Source organism: Bos mutus, chromosome 19 (genome assembly GCF_027580195.1).
Source record: "Bos mutus isolate GX-2022 chromosome 19, NWIPB_WYAK_1.1, whole genome shotgun sequence".
NCBI classification, from domain to species: Eukaryota; Metazoa; Chordata; class Mammalia; order Artiodactyla; family Bovidae; genus Bos; species Bos mutus.
Genome location: NC_091635.1, coordinates 25,273,815 through 25,289,865, shown reverse-complemented (window position 1 = coordinate 25,289,865; position 16,051 = coordinate 25,273,815). Strand labels below are relative to the sequence as shown.

The following is a 16,051-nucleotide window of genomic DNA, read 5'->3' as shown; positions in this document are numbered from 1 at the left end:
CCGTATGAGACAGAAGCACAGGTCAGTGGCCTGGGGCCCAGCCTCTCACCCCTCCCCACCCCTTGCCTCAGGGAACCTCAGGATGGCTGAAGCGGGAGGTCCCTATGGTTTGGGGTCTCACCCTTGAAGCTGGTTGGCTTTTCCTCACTGGTTCCAGATTCTGGGCGGCCCCCTCAGAGGATGCTCGCCTCCCAGGACCGCAAGGCCCAGGAATGACCCTCTCTCCCCACCTTCCCACTGCAGAAGGTGACTGTACTCCTTTCCTTGTTCTGAGCCTCAGTTTCCCTTCCCTGTTGTTGTTCATTTGCTCTGTCCTGTCCGACTTTTTTGCAACCCCATGGACTGCAGCATGCCAGGCTTCCCTTCCCTAAGCAGATAAAAACCCAGGGGGAAGGGGGCTGTGTGGTGCAGCAGCCATATGCACAGATCTGGCCTCAGTCCGAGCTCTGCCACTAGGAACCCCTGACCCAGGTCTGGTGACTTGATCTCTTAAGCCTCAGCTAATGCAGCTGGAAAACTAGAAAACGGTGGTAATGACAGCACCTATGATGAGAGGCTTACAGGAGGAACTTCGTGGGGTACTCACCACAGAGCTGGCTGATTATAAACCCTCTGAGTATCAGGTGCTAACTCTGGGCAGAGCTGCAGTCGGCGGAAAGTCAGCTCCTCCATGGGAGGCTTTATGGACTGAATGATTGTGGGGACCCTAGAAAGTTCCATGTGGTGGGGCGGGATGGGGAAGAGGCTTGGGGGAAGGCCATACACCTGAGCCCACCTTCCCTCCCTCCAGTCCCTGGGCTCCCTCCCTCTTCTTCAGAGTTGCCTGTGGCCTGGGTGAGGCCAGCTAACAAAGGCCCCCTTTGTACAGGTCTGTTTGTTTTGGTAAATGTCCTGAGTAACCTCCCTGGGGTGGCCCAGCAGCCTGTGAGGAGCTGACCTGGAAGCCACAGAATCACATTGTTTAGTTGTCACCTTGGTCTCTTTCTGTTCCCACCATGAGCTCCAGAGATTTGGCCAATTTTTTCCCAGTTCTCGGCTCCTGGGGCTTGAGGAAGGTCTAGACCTAACAGCATAGGGAGTAAGCTCTCTCTTCATCCTTAAACGGAAGCATGAGCTGTGGTGGAGTTCCTTCATAAAAGAGAGGAAAGGAAACCGATATGCATTGGGCACAGACGTAGGACTACTTATGGGTCATGTGATACTGACCATGTACATGTGCTAAGTCACTTCAGTCATGTCTGACTCTTTGCGACCCTTTGGACTGTAGCCCTCCAGGCTGCTCTGTCCCTGGGATTCTCCAGGCAAAAATCCTGGAGTGGGTTGTCATGCCCTCCTGCAGGGGATCTTCCCAATCCAGGGAAGATCCAGGGATCAAACCTGCATCTCCTGTGACTCCTGCATTGCAGGTGGATTCTTTACCAGTGAGCCACCAGGGAAGCTTATACTGGCCACGGTCTGTGAAATAGATATTAGTACAGCCCCTTTTACAGAAGAGGAAGCTGAGGCTCAGAGGAGATTTTGTTTTTGTTTTTTAATGTTCCCCAAATCACCCAGCTGCTAAAGGAGGAACCAGAATTTGAATCTGGATCCCAAACTAAACCCCTGAGATTTGGGGGTCAGTCACCAGAGGTCTGCTCCATTCTCTTAGAGCACCTGAAAGGCCTTTCTGTTGCTGAGGTATAACTAGCTCCTTCCTTTGCGCTCTCCATCTCCAGATGCTAAGATGGCTTGGTGGTGAAGTTAATGCCCCGTGCACTAACTATATTTTTTCACCTGGGGACCTTTCCTGATGCTCAAAAGGAATAGTTTGAACACAAAGTAAAAAAGAGTAAAGTCATGAAAAACAGCATTTCAGTAAATGTAAGACAAGAGCATACATAGGTTCTCTGCTTTTGCAGCATTGTTTATTACAAAAAGAAACCTACAATTTTTTTTCTTTTTAACAAAATTCAAGGCTCCAGTACTCATCTCTGGAGCTGATCCATCTTAAATACTAGTAGGGATAGGAGGGCTCCTGCCAGAACTTCCCACCCCCGTTCCAAGTTTGGACCCGAGGGGCTGTGTACTTTCCCTTTGAGGGTGCATGCAGAACTTGTGGGGTCCCTGGTCCCGCCTTCCGCAGCACCTCCTAGGGAGTGCCAGGGTCCCCTCCCCCTTCACACCTGGGGACAAAGTTCCAGGAAGTTTCTCACTTGAGTTAGGAGGTGAACTCAAGTTCATCATCTCCACCTCAGCTCCAGGAAACCACCCCCATCACGTGGCTTCTGGAAAATGCACTCAGAATTGATCCAGAGAATAATCACAGGTAGAGAAAGTAGAGGGAGCAGTAATTTAAACTCACCCTTGACCCTGTGCCCCGGCAGGGGGTGAGGTCTGTCCGGATCCCCTGCTCTGTTCCTTCCACGCCCACCTCCCTGCTGGCGCTGCCAGTGCTTCCAGGAGGGCTGTCCTTCCCAAGTGGGACTTTTCAACCTTGAACTGAAGTGCCTTTGTATGTGGTAGGGGAGGGCAGGAGGACCTGGGATCTCTCAGGCCTTCCAGAAAGCCAGAGCACATAAATACAAACCTAAAACCAGACATTTCCTGCCAGCAGGCATCAAGTCCCCCCACGGCTTCAGCTGTGGCCAAAGAGGCCAGCATGGCAAGCTCCTGTCTCAGACCCAGCTGATGGCAGGGAGCGGGAAGGTGCTAGCGTCCTCCTCGGCCCCCTTCACTGTCCTTTGCCCTCCCTGTCATCAAAGAGGTTGGGGTTCTCCGCCAATGAGGCTCGGACCTTTTTCTTCTCCTTGAAGCGGCCTGAGTTGGAGACTTTGACGTGCTTGCCCTTGGTGTTCTTGTCCACAATCTTCTCCAAGCGGGTGTTAAAGTTGCTGTTGGGGTTCCCACTGTCAGGCCTCGGGGGCTCCGCACCACCCTCACTCTGGGTGTAGGTGTCAGGGATCTCATACAGCACTTTTGGAGTGGATTTCTTTTTCCTCAGGAAGGTCAGCTTCCACCAACCAACTTCGGTCATGGCGTTCCCAGACCTGAGGGTGGGGCTTCCTGCAGGAGCAGGGGATGTAGAGAAAGGGGTCAGTGGGGAGAAGGGGTAGGGGCCTTGGAGCAGCCCTTTCTAGTCTCCCAACCAGGTTTGAAAGAATTGAAGGTGGGGCCAAGTGAACCCAGGATTCAGGTAAGCGATGCAATCCTTTTGATGAACATGAGGAGAGACAAGGGTCTGGGGAAGAGGCGGTCAAGAAAACATCCATGGGGGAGCCATCTGAGCCAGGCGTACGGGACAGTGGGACAGCTACACCGCTGCCAGACAGCTTGACACTCCAGGCCCCTTGGGGCTGCAGGAGAGTGAATAGCTTGCCAGGTCATAGAGCAACTAGGCCTTGGCCACCTTCCCAAGCTCTTCCCGCTATGCCTCCAGGCACTGCTGCCAGGACCAGACAGGTGATCACCTGGTATCAGACAGACAGAAATACCCTATGCATTTTCTTTGGAATTCATTATAAAATTAAACAGGATTTGTGATGTTCAGAGTAATTTGGACTTCCCAGTGGTCACCACTGGGGCTGAGGAAGCAGCTGGGGTTTTTATAAGAGAGAGAAACATCAGGCTGGGAGTGGGAAGTCCCAAGAACTATTGCAGCCTCATGACCTCTGGCAAGGTACATCTTTGGACCTTATGTCCACCTGTCCTTTCCAGACCTAACGTTCAGCCCTAATGTTAATCCTTGCCCACAAGGTAGACATGCTTTGCAAAGTAAAACTTATTGAGGGGTGGTTCCCTTTGCCCATACAGCTTCCATAAAGACAGGAGTTCGACGGAAACCTGAACATTTGAAAGGAGGTTTGGTGGGGCCAAGAGGTACATGTGGGGTCTGGTTATCACAGGCTGGACCCTCCATAAGGGTATCCCATGAGAGGTGGGGCAGGGTTCTGAAATCCAAGCTTCTCCACTGACAACATGATGTGTCCTGACACAGTAGTGGCCTCACCTTTCACTAGTCCATGAAGTTGCTGCCTGAGCTGGTGGAAGTTTTGGCAGATGAAGTTATCTGGACACAAGAAAAAGAGAGTATAGGCTAGAGATATTAAGATCAATGAAAGAGCAGGCAGAGTGATGAGAAATGGAAACATCTTTGGGCCTGGAGAGGTTGGTGGTCTGATTTTCAGAACTCCGTGGTACTGTTGCAGGGAGAAGTCAATTCTGGCTCCATGTTGAAACTGTTTCCTTGACTTGCTTTCCATTGCTTTTGTTATTATACTCCTACATAACGGCCTGTCTCAGAGAATCCTGCCCCTCTGCCTGACTGTTAAACTAAAGTGCCTTTGTTCAGAACCCTGTCCACCCATAGACGGCAGAAAGGAAGAAACTAACACATCCCCCTGCCTGAGGCTTGCCATTCTAGGAGATATTTGCAAAATTAATGGCCTTTTTACTTTGTTTCCTCCTCCCTGCCATCTCTGATCCATAAAAGAACCTGGCATTCAGACCCTGAAAAGATGGTTATTTTGAAACATTAGTCTGCCATCTTCTTGGTCAGCTGGCTTTCTGAATAAAATTGTATTCCTTGCCTCAACACCTCATCTCTCTGATTCATTGGCCTGTCACGTAGAGAGCACAGCGAGCCTGGAGTTGGTATCAGTGTGAGCTGTGCAAGTCCTGAGGAGGAGGGTGCAATAGCCCCAGCACATCGGAAAGCTAGATGATCAACCAGCCCAAGGTCAGGCAAATATATCACCTACTTTTAAAAACTGATGGTCTTAACTACATTTTCTAAAAAGACCTGAAGAAATATGACAAATGATTAATATTGGTTTTCTTTAGGTAGTAGGAATATAGGATGTTTTCTCCTCTTTCTCTCTATATATATATATATATATATATATAAATTTTTATTTTATTATTTTGATTCCCAGATTTTCCATAATGAGTCTGGAGTTTTTTTTAGAGGGGGAGCAGGTCAAATTCATAAATAATGAAAGAGGGACTTGCTGGCAGTCCAGTGGTTAAGACTCCGTGCTTCCAATGCAGAGGGCATGGGTTTGATTTCTGGTCAGCAAACTAAGATCCTACATGCTGTGTGGTTCAGCCAAAAAAGTATTTAAAAAGAAAAAGAAAGAAATGAAAACAGGATGCTGACCTAAGCTTGAAATGAACTGAGTGCCTGCATCCGTGGCCTCCTTGCTGTGGTTGTCCCCTGGCCCTGCATATATTCATCCACTTGCCCAGAGCAAGGGGGTTCCTCCCCACCTCTCTGTCCAGGAAGCAGATCCCACTTTGCCAGCTCTGTCCCTCGAGCTGAGCTCAAGAAGCAAGAAAATCCCAAGGAGATCTAGTGCAGCTCCCACTTAGAAAGTGAAGGAGGGGTAAGTGGTCAGGTAAATACTTTCAGGGCACCCTGGAGAGGTGAGTGCACCAAGGAGACAGCCTGAGAGCTTTGCTTTGGCAGCCTGCCCCACCTGGGCTTAGCACAGCCTTGCACAGAACTTGGTGTTCCAGAATAGGTTTCTGGAAGGAGCCTTGGGGAGGGCCAGGAAGGAGGGTCAGGGTGCTTGCTTGGCCTATGGGTGCCCCAGTCACCACCTGGTCTGGGGCAAAGCCCACAACCCCACCACGGCCCATCTGGGACTGCTAAGGAACTTGGGGAATGGAGGATTCAGCTCCTGAAACAACAGTAACCACCAAACTGCCTTGCTCCATGAGAGTACCCACTGCTTGTGCCACTTAAAATATATCACTTTAACAGGTCTCTGAACTTGGCATTCATGGGTCTTAACTCTCCTTGGAGTAAAGGGAGCCACTTGTCAGAAAACCACAGAAAGAGGTCAGAGTAGCCCTTGGGCCCTGCCCTGGAGCCTTCACCATGGCACCAAAGTATTGGTGCCTTTGGCTCCTGGCCTTGAATTCTGGTCTCTCCAAAATACTCTCTGCTAGGCCTTGCTGTCCCTTCTGTCCAGGAGGACATGACACACCAGTAAGCAGGTGTTTAGCCCTTTAAGCAAGGCAAATCTATGGAAATCTGAATGTGCAGAACAGATACATTAGAGGACTATTCTTTGTTTTTCAAAACAAGGGGGCTACAAGATTCTTTTAAATAGTGAGCTACCTCAAGATTGTGTAAAATCTGATTTGTTTTAGGAAAAAAATGTGACACAACAGTCAAACTTCCCCGATATCCAAAGTTGGAAAAAGCCAGAGGCCAACAGTCGCATGCCCACGCGTAGTCACAGGAGGCTAGAGGGACCTGGGGGAGGGGATGTACTTGGAATTTTGAACAGACTCAGCAGCTGGTGATATACCTGCTTTTGCAGGGCCTGAGCAGGCACACCGAGGCAAGGCCCTTGCCCCGGGGACTTGCAATCCGTCGGATGATAGAAATCAGCCCTGAAGATGCAAGTTACACCTCCACTGTTTGCACAGCTCGGGAATCCACACGGCCTCTCAGGAGAGCCTACCACCCTTTGCCTATGGTGGTTAGCACCCTGGCATGCATGTGGGCACCCCAGGACAGCTCCCACCATGCCAGCTGGGTTCTGTGAACTGCCCTAAGGGCCTTGCCAGACAGGGTTGGGCTCCTTCTGAGCTGGAACAAGTTAACCATTGACTGGGGTGGAGGTGGAAGGCTGGAGGCATGGGTGGGGGGGTGGGGGTGGGGTTGAAGGGGTGAGTCGCCTTCCTGCAGTAAGACAAAACTCAGAACCTCTATTCCTTGCATCTCTGCATGGCCCCTGTGGTACTTCTCCACTCTGTGTGACACTCAGGTACCGTGGAGAGGACAGGGATATATATTCCTACCAGACAGCCAGAAACATCCTCCAGCGGGGGAGGGGGTAGCAGGTGGTAAGCTCCTGTCCAGCAAGAGTTAACAGATCACTGCTCTGGAGTAAAACTTTTCCAGAAGGAGCTCTGTTGGAGGCCTGGATTGACTCCAAGAAGCCAGTGGGATGAGTCGAGCTCTGCCTGCCCACCTAGAGATGGGAGTCGGCATGCCCGGTCCCCCTTCCCAGCTGGGCGTATCAGCCTTGGAAGCAGAACTGAGCCCCCAGACAGAGGTCCATGCCTTGGTTTCCCCTCCCGCCCACCCTCTGCCGGTACCTGTGAGCCCGACTGCTGGGAGGCTGGAGGCGAGAGCTTCCCTAGAGAAGGAGCTGAGTGCAGGAGCTGCGCCCCGGGAGACTGGGGGAGGTGGGGGTGCCTCCGGACTGCCGCGCCAGGCAAGGCTCAGGCTGGGAGAGCTGGGTAGGAGCAGCTGTGCAGCAGGTGCGGAGAAACAGGTGCAGGACGGTACCTGCTCCGCTGTGGCTCCGGGAGTCAAGGTGAACCTGAAACCCAGCCCCTCCCGGCTAAGTAAACAGAGGCTGGCTCAGCTGATGAATATTCATTACCCCAGAAATCCAATCCCAGCGCCCCTGCACCCACCCAGAAGACAGGGTCCTCCAAGGACCGCCTGGCCAGGAAGAAGAAACCCCAAGGGAAGTCAGGGGTGAGGAGAACCCGGGAGCCTCTCGCCTCATTCTGCCACTCTCAGGGGCCTGTTTGCACCCCAGCCATAACTGAGGTCATCCCTACCTGTCCCATGCCCCAAAGAGGCCAGACCCCTCTCCAGCATGAACTGCCACCTAGACTTTACCCCAGGCACAATCCAGAAAGGGTTAAGGGCCGCTGCTCCGGCGGCTGGCGGGAGAAACGGGAGCACCCAGCTGCTTTGAACTCAAGAGTCGAAACCAGTCCCTGGTCAAACTGGTTGGCAGACCGGTTCCCAGGCTGCCTGCTTCCACCCCAAGCCTCAGGCGGGTGCTGGGTGGGAGGCTGTGGTTCCCTCCTGACCTGAAGGCTTTTCCTCAAGTTCTCCCTAGAAGGGGGTTGAGTGGCACCAGCTCCTCCTTAGGCCAGGTTCTCCAGACCCACCGCAACCTCCCGTGTCTACATCCCCTCCTTCCTCGCTTAGAAGCAGTCTTCACAGACCTTGAAATTCTGCCTTCCGCCATGGACTGTGTGGCCCATTCCAGGACCGAGGAGATCCGGAGGTGGGGGTGGGGTGGGGGTGGGCACTGGGTAGAGGAAAAGTGTACAATTCCCCCATCCTTGGCACCCCCTCCAAGTTATATTCTAAATTCTAATTAACCAGCTCTCAAACCTGCCCACACTTTCAGCACTGAGTCTACATGGTTCAGCTTCTCAAGGCCTCTTGAGTTCGTCTTTGCCTCCATCCTAAACAGCCCCTGTGTCCCTGGGCCTCAGGTGGACAGTCCTGCAGAGGCTCCCCATGGCCCAGAGTGGAACCCACTTGGCCTGGCCCTCCTAGTCTGCACGTCTCTTCCAAACTCTCCCTGAACGTGCACACAAGGCGTTTCTCTGCTTGCCATCCTTGGTATGGAAGCTATCTAAGAGGACGAGATTAGGAATGGTCTCCCCACCCCCTGAGTAAACCAAGACAAACTCCTATTCATCCTTTAAGGCCCAAATTATTATGCCCCCTACTCCCCCGAGAATTGTCTTACTCCTACTGGGCTTCCTCACATGCTTCTATTTAACATGCCATATACCATGATTAAGTGTGTGCATACACATATACATATATAGTAATGTAATGATCCAGTCACATATTTGCCTCCCTTAGAGAATGTTAGCGCCTTGAGAGAAATAGCCTATGATATCCCTTATATGCAGAATCTAAAAAGAAATGAAACAAATGAACTTATTTACAGAACAGACTACAGACTTAGAGAAGGAAGAGGATGAGGCGAAAGGATAGTTAGGGAGTTTGGATCAACATGTACATACTATATTTATTTAAAATGGGTAACCAATAAGGACCTATTGTACAGCACAGAGAACTCTGCTCAAGGTGATGAGGGAGCCTGGATGGGAGAGAAGTTTGGGGGAGAATGGATACATGTGTATGTGTATATATATATATATATATGATTGAGTTCCTTTGCTGTCCACCAGAAACTGTTACAACACTGTTAGTCAATTATACTCCAATATAAAATAAAAAGTTAAAAAAAAATGTTAGCTCCTTGAGCCCCGAGATGTCTGTCACTGATACAGACCTGGCACATAGTTAGTACTTAATGCAAACTTTAAAATACAAATAAGAAATATAAGTATTGTCTTTAAGAAATTCTTAATGCAGCCACTTGTCCCAGGTAAATGTGAGAGAAAACCCATTTATTTCACTTCTGGCTGTTTCAGCTATGCTCACTTGGGGATCTATGAGAATGAAGGATATTGTTTTGTAAGGTTCTCCTAACTCTTGTGAGAGGTATACACAGCTGTCCCAGGAAGATTTCTAGATCTGTCACTTTCTCCGAAAGCCTGGTTGAGAGTCAGTGTCCAGTCCAGAAGATACTGAAGAGGCTAAAAAGTTAACTGAGGTATTGGGGAAATAGTAGGACGATGGGATGAGCACTAGCTTGGGGACTGTAACCAAGGGTCAGGACACTGTTCCATCTGTACAGGAGGAAGGGACTTGTGCTGAAAATACGCACTCCCTTCCCCCTCTCACCCCACACCACCCTGCTTCAAAATCCAGGCCTTTCTGATGTGTGCAATCCAGAGGGGGCAGAATTATGTTCTCTCAGCTCCACTCTGGAGAAGGCACCCCAGTGGGTGGGATTTAAGCGGATGCCTACGTGACCTGCCCTTCAGAGAAGGCCAGCAGGGCCAGGTACAGGAGCAGAGGCCCGCCTCAGCTCCCCATCCTGGGAGGGATCAGCCTGGGAAGTTAGGCCCAACCCCTGACCTTTGGTAGGTTTATTTCTGGGAGGAGCAGGGTTGGGAGAGGAGTTTGAGATAAGGCTATAAACTATGACTATCCCTTAAACAGATCACCCCCACAAGGCTGCTGTATTGTTTTCTAGAATTTTCCAAATAGGAACATGAAATGTGCAAGTTTTCCGAAATGTGTCCTTGTTGGCTAAAGCAAGTTGAAATACACCTAAGGGAGTCTCAAGGACCTTGGTGCCCTGTTAGACATGCATGGGGCCCCATTGGGTTGCAGATCTAACCTGGCCCAAAAGATCATTCCTAGTTTATTGACCTCTGCCCAGGGAGTAGATCTAGGCTCCAGGGATATTTATTTCCCAAAGCAGGGAGAAGGGAGGGCCTGCCATCCTCCTCAGCACTCCCCTTCCTCTGGAAGGCCAGGAGATGAGAGTTTGGGGGTGGCCAGCCTGGTTGAAGGGCAAGTGGGGCAAGGCCACAGACTGGTCTCTGGAAGCTATACCAGGTGCAGCCAGGAAGACGGCAGGGCAGGTTTGAGGTGAGTGTTGAGGTTGCCACTGGAGGGGCTGCCATTGCTCTCCTTCAAGGAGACCTCAGTGGGCAGTGGGAATACGAGCAGCCAGTGTTCATGTGGACTGTGCAAATACTTAGAACTCTGAATCCTCATTGCACTCTGAGATAGAGCCTCTGAGTGGGTTCACCGACTTGCATCCCCACCAGCAATTTTCCTATCACTCTTTGTATTAGTTCTTTGTGGCTACTATAACACATTACTACAGACTTTGATGGATTTAAGCAACAGAAATGTATTCTCTCACAGTTCTGGAGGTCAGAATTCCAAAATCACTTTCACTGGCCAAGACGAAGGTCTTAGCAGGGTCATGATCACTCTCGAGTCTCCAGGGACAGTTCCTTGCCTCCTCCAGCTTCTGGTGCCTGTAGGCATTCCCTGGCTTGCGGCCACATCACTCCCCTCTCTGTCTCCTTCACCCTCACGTCACTTTCCCCTCTTTCATGTTGTCTAATCTCTATCTCTCTTTTATAAGAATACTTGGGAGAGGGACTTCCCTGGTGGCCCAGTGGTTAAAAATCCACTGGCTATTGCAGAGGACACTGGTTGGATTCCCAGATTCCCATGAAGCAACTAAGTCCACGTGCCACACCTACTGAAGCCCAGACCCTAGAGCCCGTTCTCCAAAACAAGAGAAGTCACCACAATGAGAAGCCTGTGCATCAGTAGGCCCTGATTGCTGAAACTAGAGAAAGCCTGGGGGCAGCAACAAAGACCCAGTACAGACAAAAATAAATTAAAAAAAAAAAAAAAGAATACTCGGGAGAGTATGTAGGGTCCACCCAGACGATCCAGGATGATCTTAATCACATCTGCAAAGACTCTTTTTTCAAACAAAGTCATATCCACAGGTTCCAGTGATTTGATGTGGACATCTCGGCGGGGGTGGGGCGGGGGACTGGAAGATGAGTTTTTTGTCCTACCACACTATTCATTTTGACCATTTCTGTACTGTCAGACTGGTAGTGAGTGTGCCAACCAGAATACCCTGCAAAGAAGGACTTACTGCCTTCCTCAGCTGCTGGCCTCCAGCTGTCAGCTCTTCCAGGGTCCACGTCAGCTGCAGAGAGCATCTCTCCCAAGGGCCTGCCCTTCTAGGGACGTAAGGTCCAGCCATTTCAGCCCCATGAAGGACATGCTGAGGGGCCGTATTCACTTCACTAAACTGACGGAAGTTCTGCAAGGCCTGCGTTACAGCTGGATTTCTCTCTCTGCCGAATCCTGCTTCTGTCTGGTTCCTCTCACAGGAAGTGATCCCTAGTAAGCATCTTGCCCCTTAAACTTCACCTACTCTGGAGAACACAACCCAGGACAGAGACATTAACATTTTTGCCAATGCGACGGAAGTGAAGTAATCATTTTTGTGTTTTATATATTTACTTTTCCCTAGAGCACTGGATTGCGGCTTCCCAGGTGGCTCTAGTGGTAAAGGACCTGCCTGCCAATGCAGAAGACGTAAAAGATGTGGGTTCGATCCCTGGGATTCCCTGGTGGCTCAGAGGTTAAAGCGTCTGCCTGCAATGCGGGAGACCTGGGTTCTATCCCTGGGTCGAGAAGATCCCCTGGAGAAGGAAATGGCAACCCACTCCAGTATTCTTGCCTGGAGAATCCCATAGATGGAGGAGCCTGGTGGGCTACAGTCCACGGGGTCGCAAAGAGTCGGACACGACTGAGCGAATAGTCTCTAGCATGCTCTAGTGCACTGGATTGAATAGTGTCCCCCAAACTCAGGTCCACCTGGAATCCCGAAGTGTGACCTTATTTGGAAATAGGGTGCTTGCAGACGTAATTAGTTAAGCTGAGAACATACTAAATTAGGGTGGGCCTTAAATCCAAGGACTAGTGTCCTTACAGGAGGAGAGACATGAAGGGAGAACGCCATGCGATGACAAGAGCAGAGGATGAAGTGATGCAGCTGCCACTCAAGGAACAGCAAGGACTGTCTGTAGCCACCAGAAGCTGAGTGAGTGGCAGGAACAGACTGTTCCTCAGAGCCTGTGGAAGGAACCAGCCTTGCTGACACCTTGATGTTAGACTTCTGGCCTCCAGAACTGTGAGAGAATACATTTCTAATTTATTTAAAATTTTATTTTATTTCATCCGTTTATGTTTAGCTGCACTGGGTCCTCACCACTTTTTCAGGCTTTCCCAGTTGCAATGAGCAGAGGCGGTGCCCTGGCTTCCCATTGCGGTGACTTCCCTTGTGGAGCGTGGACTCTAGGCACATGGGCTTCAGTAGCTGCAGCGTGAGGGCTTGGTGGTTGCAGTTCATGGGCTCTAGAGCGTGGGCTCAGTAGTCATGGCGCACGGGCTTAGTTGCTCCAAGGCATGTGGAGTCTTCCCGAACAGGGGATCAAACCCATGTCTCCTGCGTTGGCAGGCAGTTTCTTAACACTGGACCACCAGGGAAGTCCTTATTCTATTTGTCAATATTTATTTATTTGGCTGTGCTGGGTCTTAGTTGCATCATGCAGTATTTTTAGTTGCAGCATGCGGGATTTAGTTCCCTGAACAAAGACTGAGCCCAGGGCCTCTGCATTGGGAGCCCAGAGTCTTAGCCCTGGAATACCAGGAAAGTCCCATATTTATTATTTTAAAGCACCCTAAGTGCAGCACAGTGATTAGTCACTCAGTTGTGTCTGACTCTTTGGGACCTCATGGGCTGCCCACCAGGCTCCTCTGTCCACAGGGATTCTCCAGGCAAGAATATTGGAGTGGGTTGCCATGCCCGCCTCCAGGGGATCTTCCCAACCTAGGGATCAAACCCAGGTCTTCTACATTACAGGTGGGTTTTTTACCATCTGAGCCACCAGGGAAGCTCTTTAAAGCACCTGTTTGGTGATAAGTTGTTACAGCAGCCCCAGTTAATCAGACACTGAGTTTCTAGTAAGACTGAGAGTCTTTTCACACATGTATTGGCCATTTGGGTTTCCTGTTCTCTAAAAAGATCCTTTCTCAATACAGAAAAACATCTCCACCTGCCCACTGTTGTCCTTCTAGCACTAAAATAATACAACTGCTTTTATGGATTCTTGGGCTCTTTGCACAACTCTATAGCTTGACAGATATCGGCTGCCTATTGGTTGGGAAATCTGATCTACAGGATAAAATTTCAACCCTTCGTCAGGGACCTGAGTGTTCCTTGTGGTCTCATCTTGCCAGTCTCTTCAACCTGATTTCTCTTCCCATAAATATCCCACAATAGACTTCTTGTGGAACAGCCATGCCATCTCTCACCTATGTGCTTTATCCATGTTACTTACTTCCTCTTCCTAGGATGACACCCATCTCTTACATGTCTCTCCTCCATCCTCTCCCTCCTCCCACAGTTCGTTCCCATCCTACCAGACTCAGCTCAAGTATTACTTCTCCCAGGAATCTGCTCTGACGGTTTCCATCCGCATCTCATGCCTTTACCCCCCAGTTGAGATGGATACTCGCCCTTTTCTGTTTCTTTAACCCTCTAAGCATCCCTCTTATTTTGTCTGTATGGATTTTTTTAAGCACTTACTATGTATGGGCACAGAGTTAGGCTCTGGATGTGCTGTCATGGGATTTAAAATGTGGTGGGCCTCTCACATATCATACAGTCATTTCCTTTGAGGGCTGAGACCGTGTCTTCACGTTAAGGTCTCCAACACATTGGCAAATGTATTCAGTCGCTCAGTCACATCTGACTCTTTGTGACCCCATGGACTGTAGCCCTCCAGGGTCCTCCATCCATGGAATTTTCCAGGCAAGAATACTGGAGTGGGTTGCCATTTCCTACTCCAGGGGATCTTCCTGATCCAGGGACTGAACCCACGTCTCCTGACTCTCTTGCTTTGCCAGGCGGATTCTTTACCACGGAGCCACCTGGAAGGCCCATCTTGGCAATAGTGCTTGACAAATAGGGGGTAACTAACACTGAACAGAATGAGAAGGGAGGCTAAAGAGGTGAGAGGTGTGGCAATGGGCTTGGTTTTCTTCCCGTGAAAGAGCAGATTCCCTCCACCCGCCATGATGGGGATGAAGAAACCATGGAACGCAGGGGCAATCCTCAGAAGATGACACGTTGAACCCAATTCATGAAACTCCCCAGTGAGTTATTTTCCCTTAGACGACTAACAAGGAGAGGGCATGGTGGCCAGGGTTTATCATGGGTCCCAGAGCACCACCCAGCTGACTGGCACCTCATGGGCCTTCTGGCTTATGCTTAACTTATGAAGCTAACCAGCCCTAATATCTTCGCCTGAAATTCCTCCCTCGAGCTCCGAGTGACTCCAAGTCCTGAGCTGTAGGGGGAGGGGTGAAGAAAAGAACCAGGGCATGCACAGCCCTCCCCCCAGACCGAGTGATCATGGTCCCCACTCACTGCTAAATACCTCCCTGCACCCGCTGCATCTGCTCTCATTCCGTCCTCCACAAGCATCCAGTAAGCAGCTGACACTCAGTGTCCGGGTCATACCAGGGGCTGGGGTCCCAGAGATGAACAGGCCTGTACTCCCTGCCCACAAGGTGCGCACTGACTAGCTGGGGAGACAGACTGCAAAGACCAACCCAGAGACTACACTGCAACCAGCAAGAGGCCAGCTGAGAATGCTGAGTTTTCAGAGCCTTCAGCCCAGCAGGCAGATACACCACACACACACACACACACACACACACACAGCACAGTCAGTGTTGCTGTGAGCAAACACACATAAGACATGGACCATAAAGTCATAAACATATGGTAGATAAAATAAATGGGTTATTTGAATGTCAAGGGTAAGCCTTCCTTTTATAGATATTGCAAGAACATAAGCAATGGCCTTCTTGCCCAGAATGGGGCGTGGTAAGAAAGAACTTTGGTAAAGGCCAGGAATTGCCAGGGTGGGGGTGCTGACTGTCTGACACAACATCAGGGGAGAAAGTGGGAATCGGGCCGAAGAGGAGGGAGGAAGAAGCCTGCGGCTGCAGTGGCCCAGCTGCGTGAATGCAGCAGGCAGGGCTGCCGGAGAAGCCACATCCCACAGAGAACAAGAATGCGGGCGGGGGAGCCAGACAGGCCTGGGTTTGGATCCCAGCCTCACCAACTACCAGCTCTATGATCTTGGACAAGTTACTTAATTACCTGAGCTTTGGCTCCCTTGCCTTTAAAACCTGGCTAATAACAGTACCCAGATTATAAGGTTGTTTGGAAGGATCAAATTAGATAAGGCTTGTAAAACATTTAGATCTACACTGGCATTGGGCACAGACTATCACTTAATAAGCAAGCTAACAACAAAGGATGGCAAGGCAGCCCGCATACACAGCACCCCGGGGCCCTGTGCTTTCCTGTCTAAATCCTCCACAGGCCTCCTAGCTTCTCCCTCACCTTCCTAAGTGCTACCCCTCCCCCGACAGCACCCCACCTGCTAAATCAACAGAGAACTGAGATTCACAGTCAGAGCCTTTCACAGCCTCTCCCTGCCACTATCCAGAGGATGGGAGCCCCAAGGATCTCGATGCCCTAGAGGCCAGACAACTTGTGTGCTTACCTGCGCATTGGCCCTGAGCCTCTCGATGGCCTCAGAAAAGGACAAACAGTGAAGATACTGCACAAAATCCGCACCCCTACGCTCTCTGGGGCCACCACCCTGACGCTAGCACCCGGGCAGAGCTGTTCTCAAACACGCTTCTTTCTGCATGAGTCACCTGGGGTGCTTCGAGGGGGTGGGGGTGAAGTGCTGGTGGTCTCTGCCTCTACCACCTTACCAGGGCTGGGCCTTCCAGGCTCATCCTGCCCTGCCC

General features: G+C 50.6%; 1 protein-coding gene across 1 annotated transcript; it reads right to left on the bottom strand.

Moving 5' to 3' along the window:
• Nucleotides 1-2,710: 2,710 nt before the first annotated feature.
• Nucleotides 2,711-7,161, bottom strand: PRR15L (proline rich 15 like). The gene is made up of 3 exons (XM_070357320.1): nucleotides 7,090-7,161; nucleotides 3,986-4,045; nucleotides 2,711-3,042 (listed from the first exon to the last, which is right to left on the bottom strand). Exon 3 carries the CDS (start codon nucleotides 3,011-3,013, stop codon nucleotides 2,711-2,713), a length of 303 nt encoding a protein of 100 aa, XP_070213421.1. The 5' UTR covers nucleotides 3,014-3,042; nucleotides 3,986-4,045; nucleotides 7,090-7,161.
• Between the last annotated feature and the right edge of the window lie 8,890 nt (nucleotides 7,162-16,051).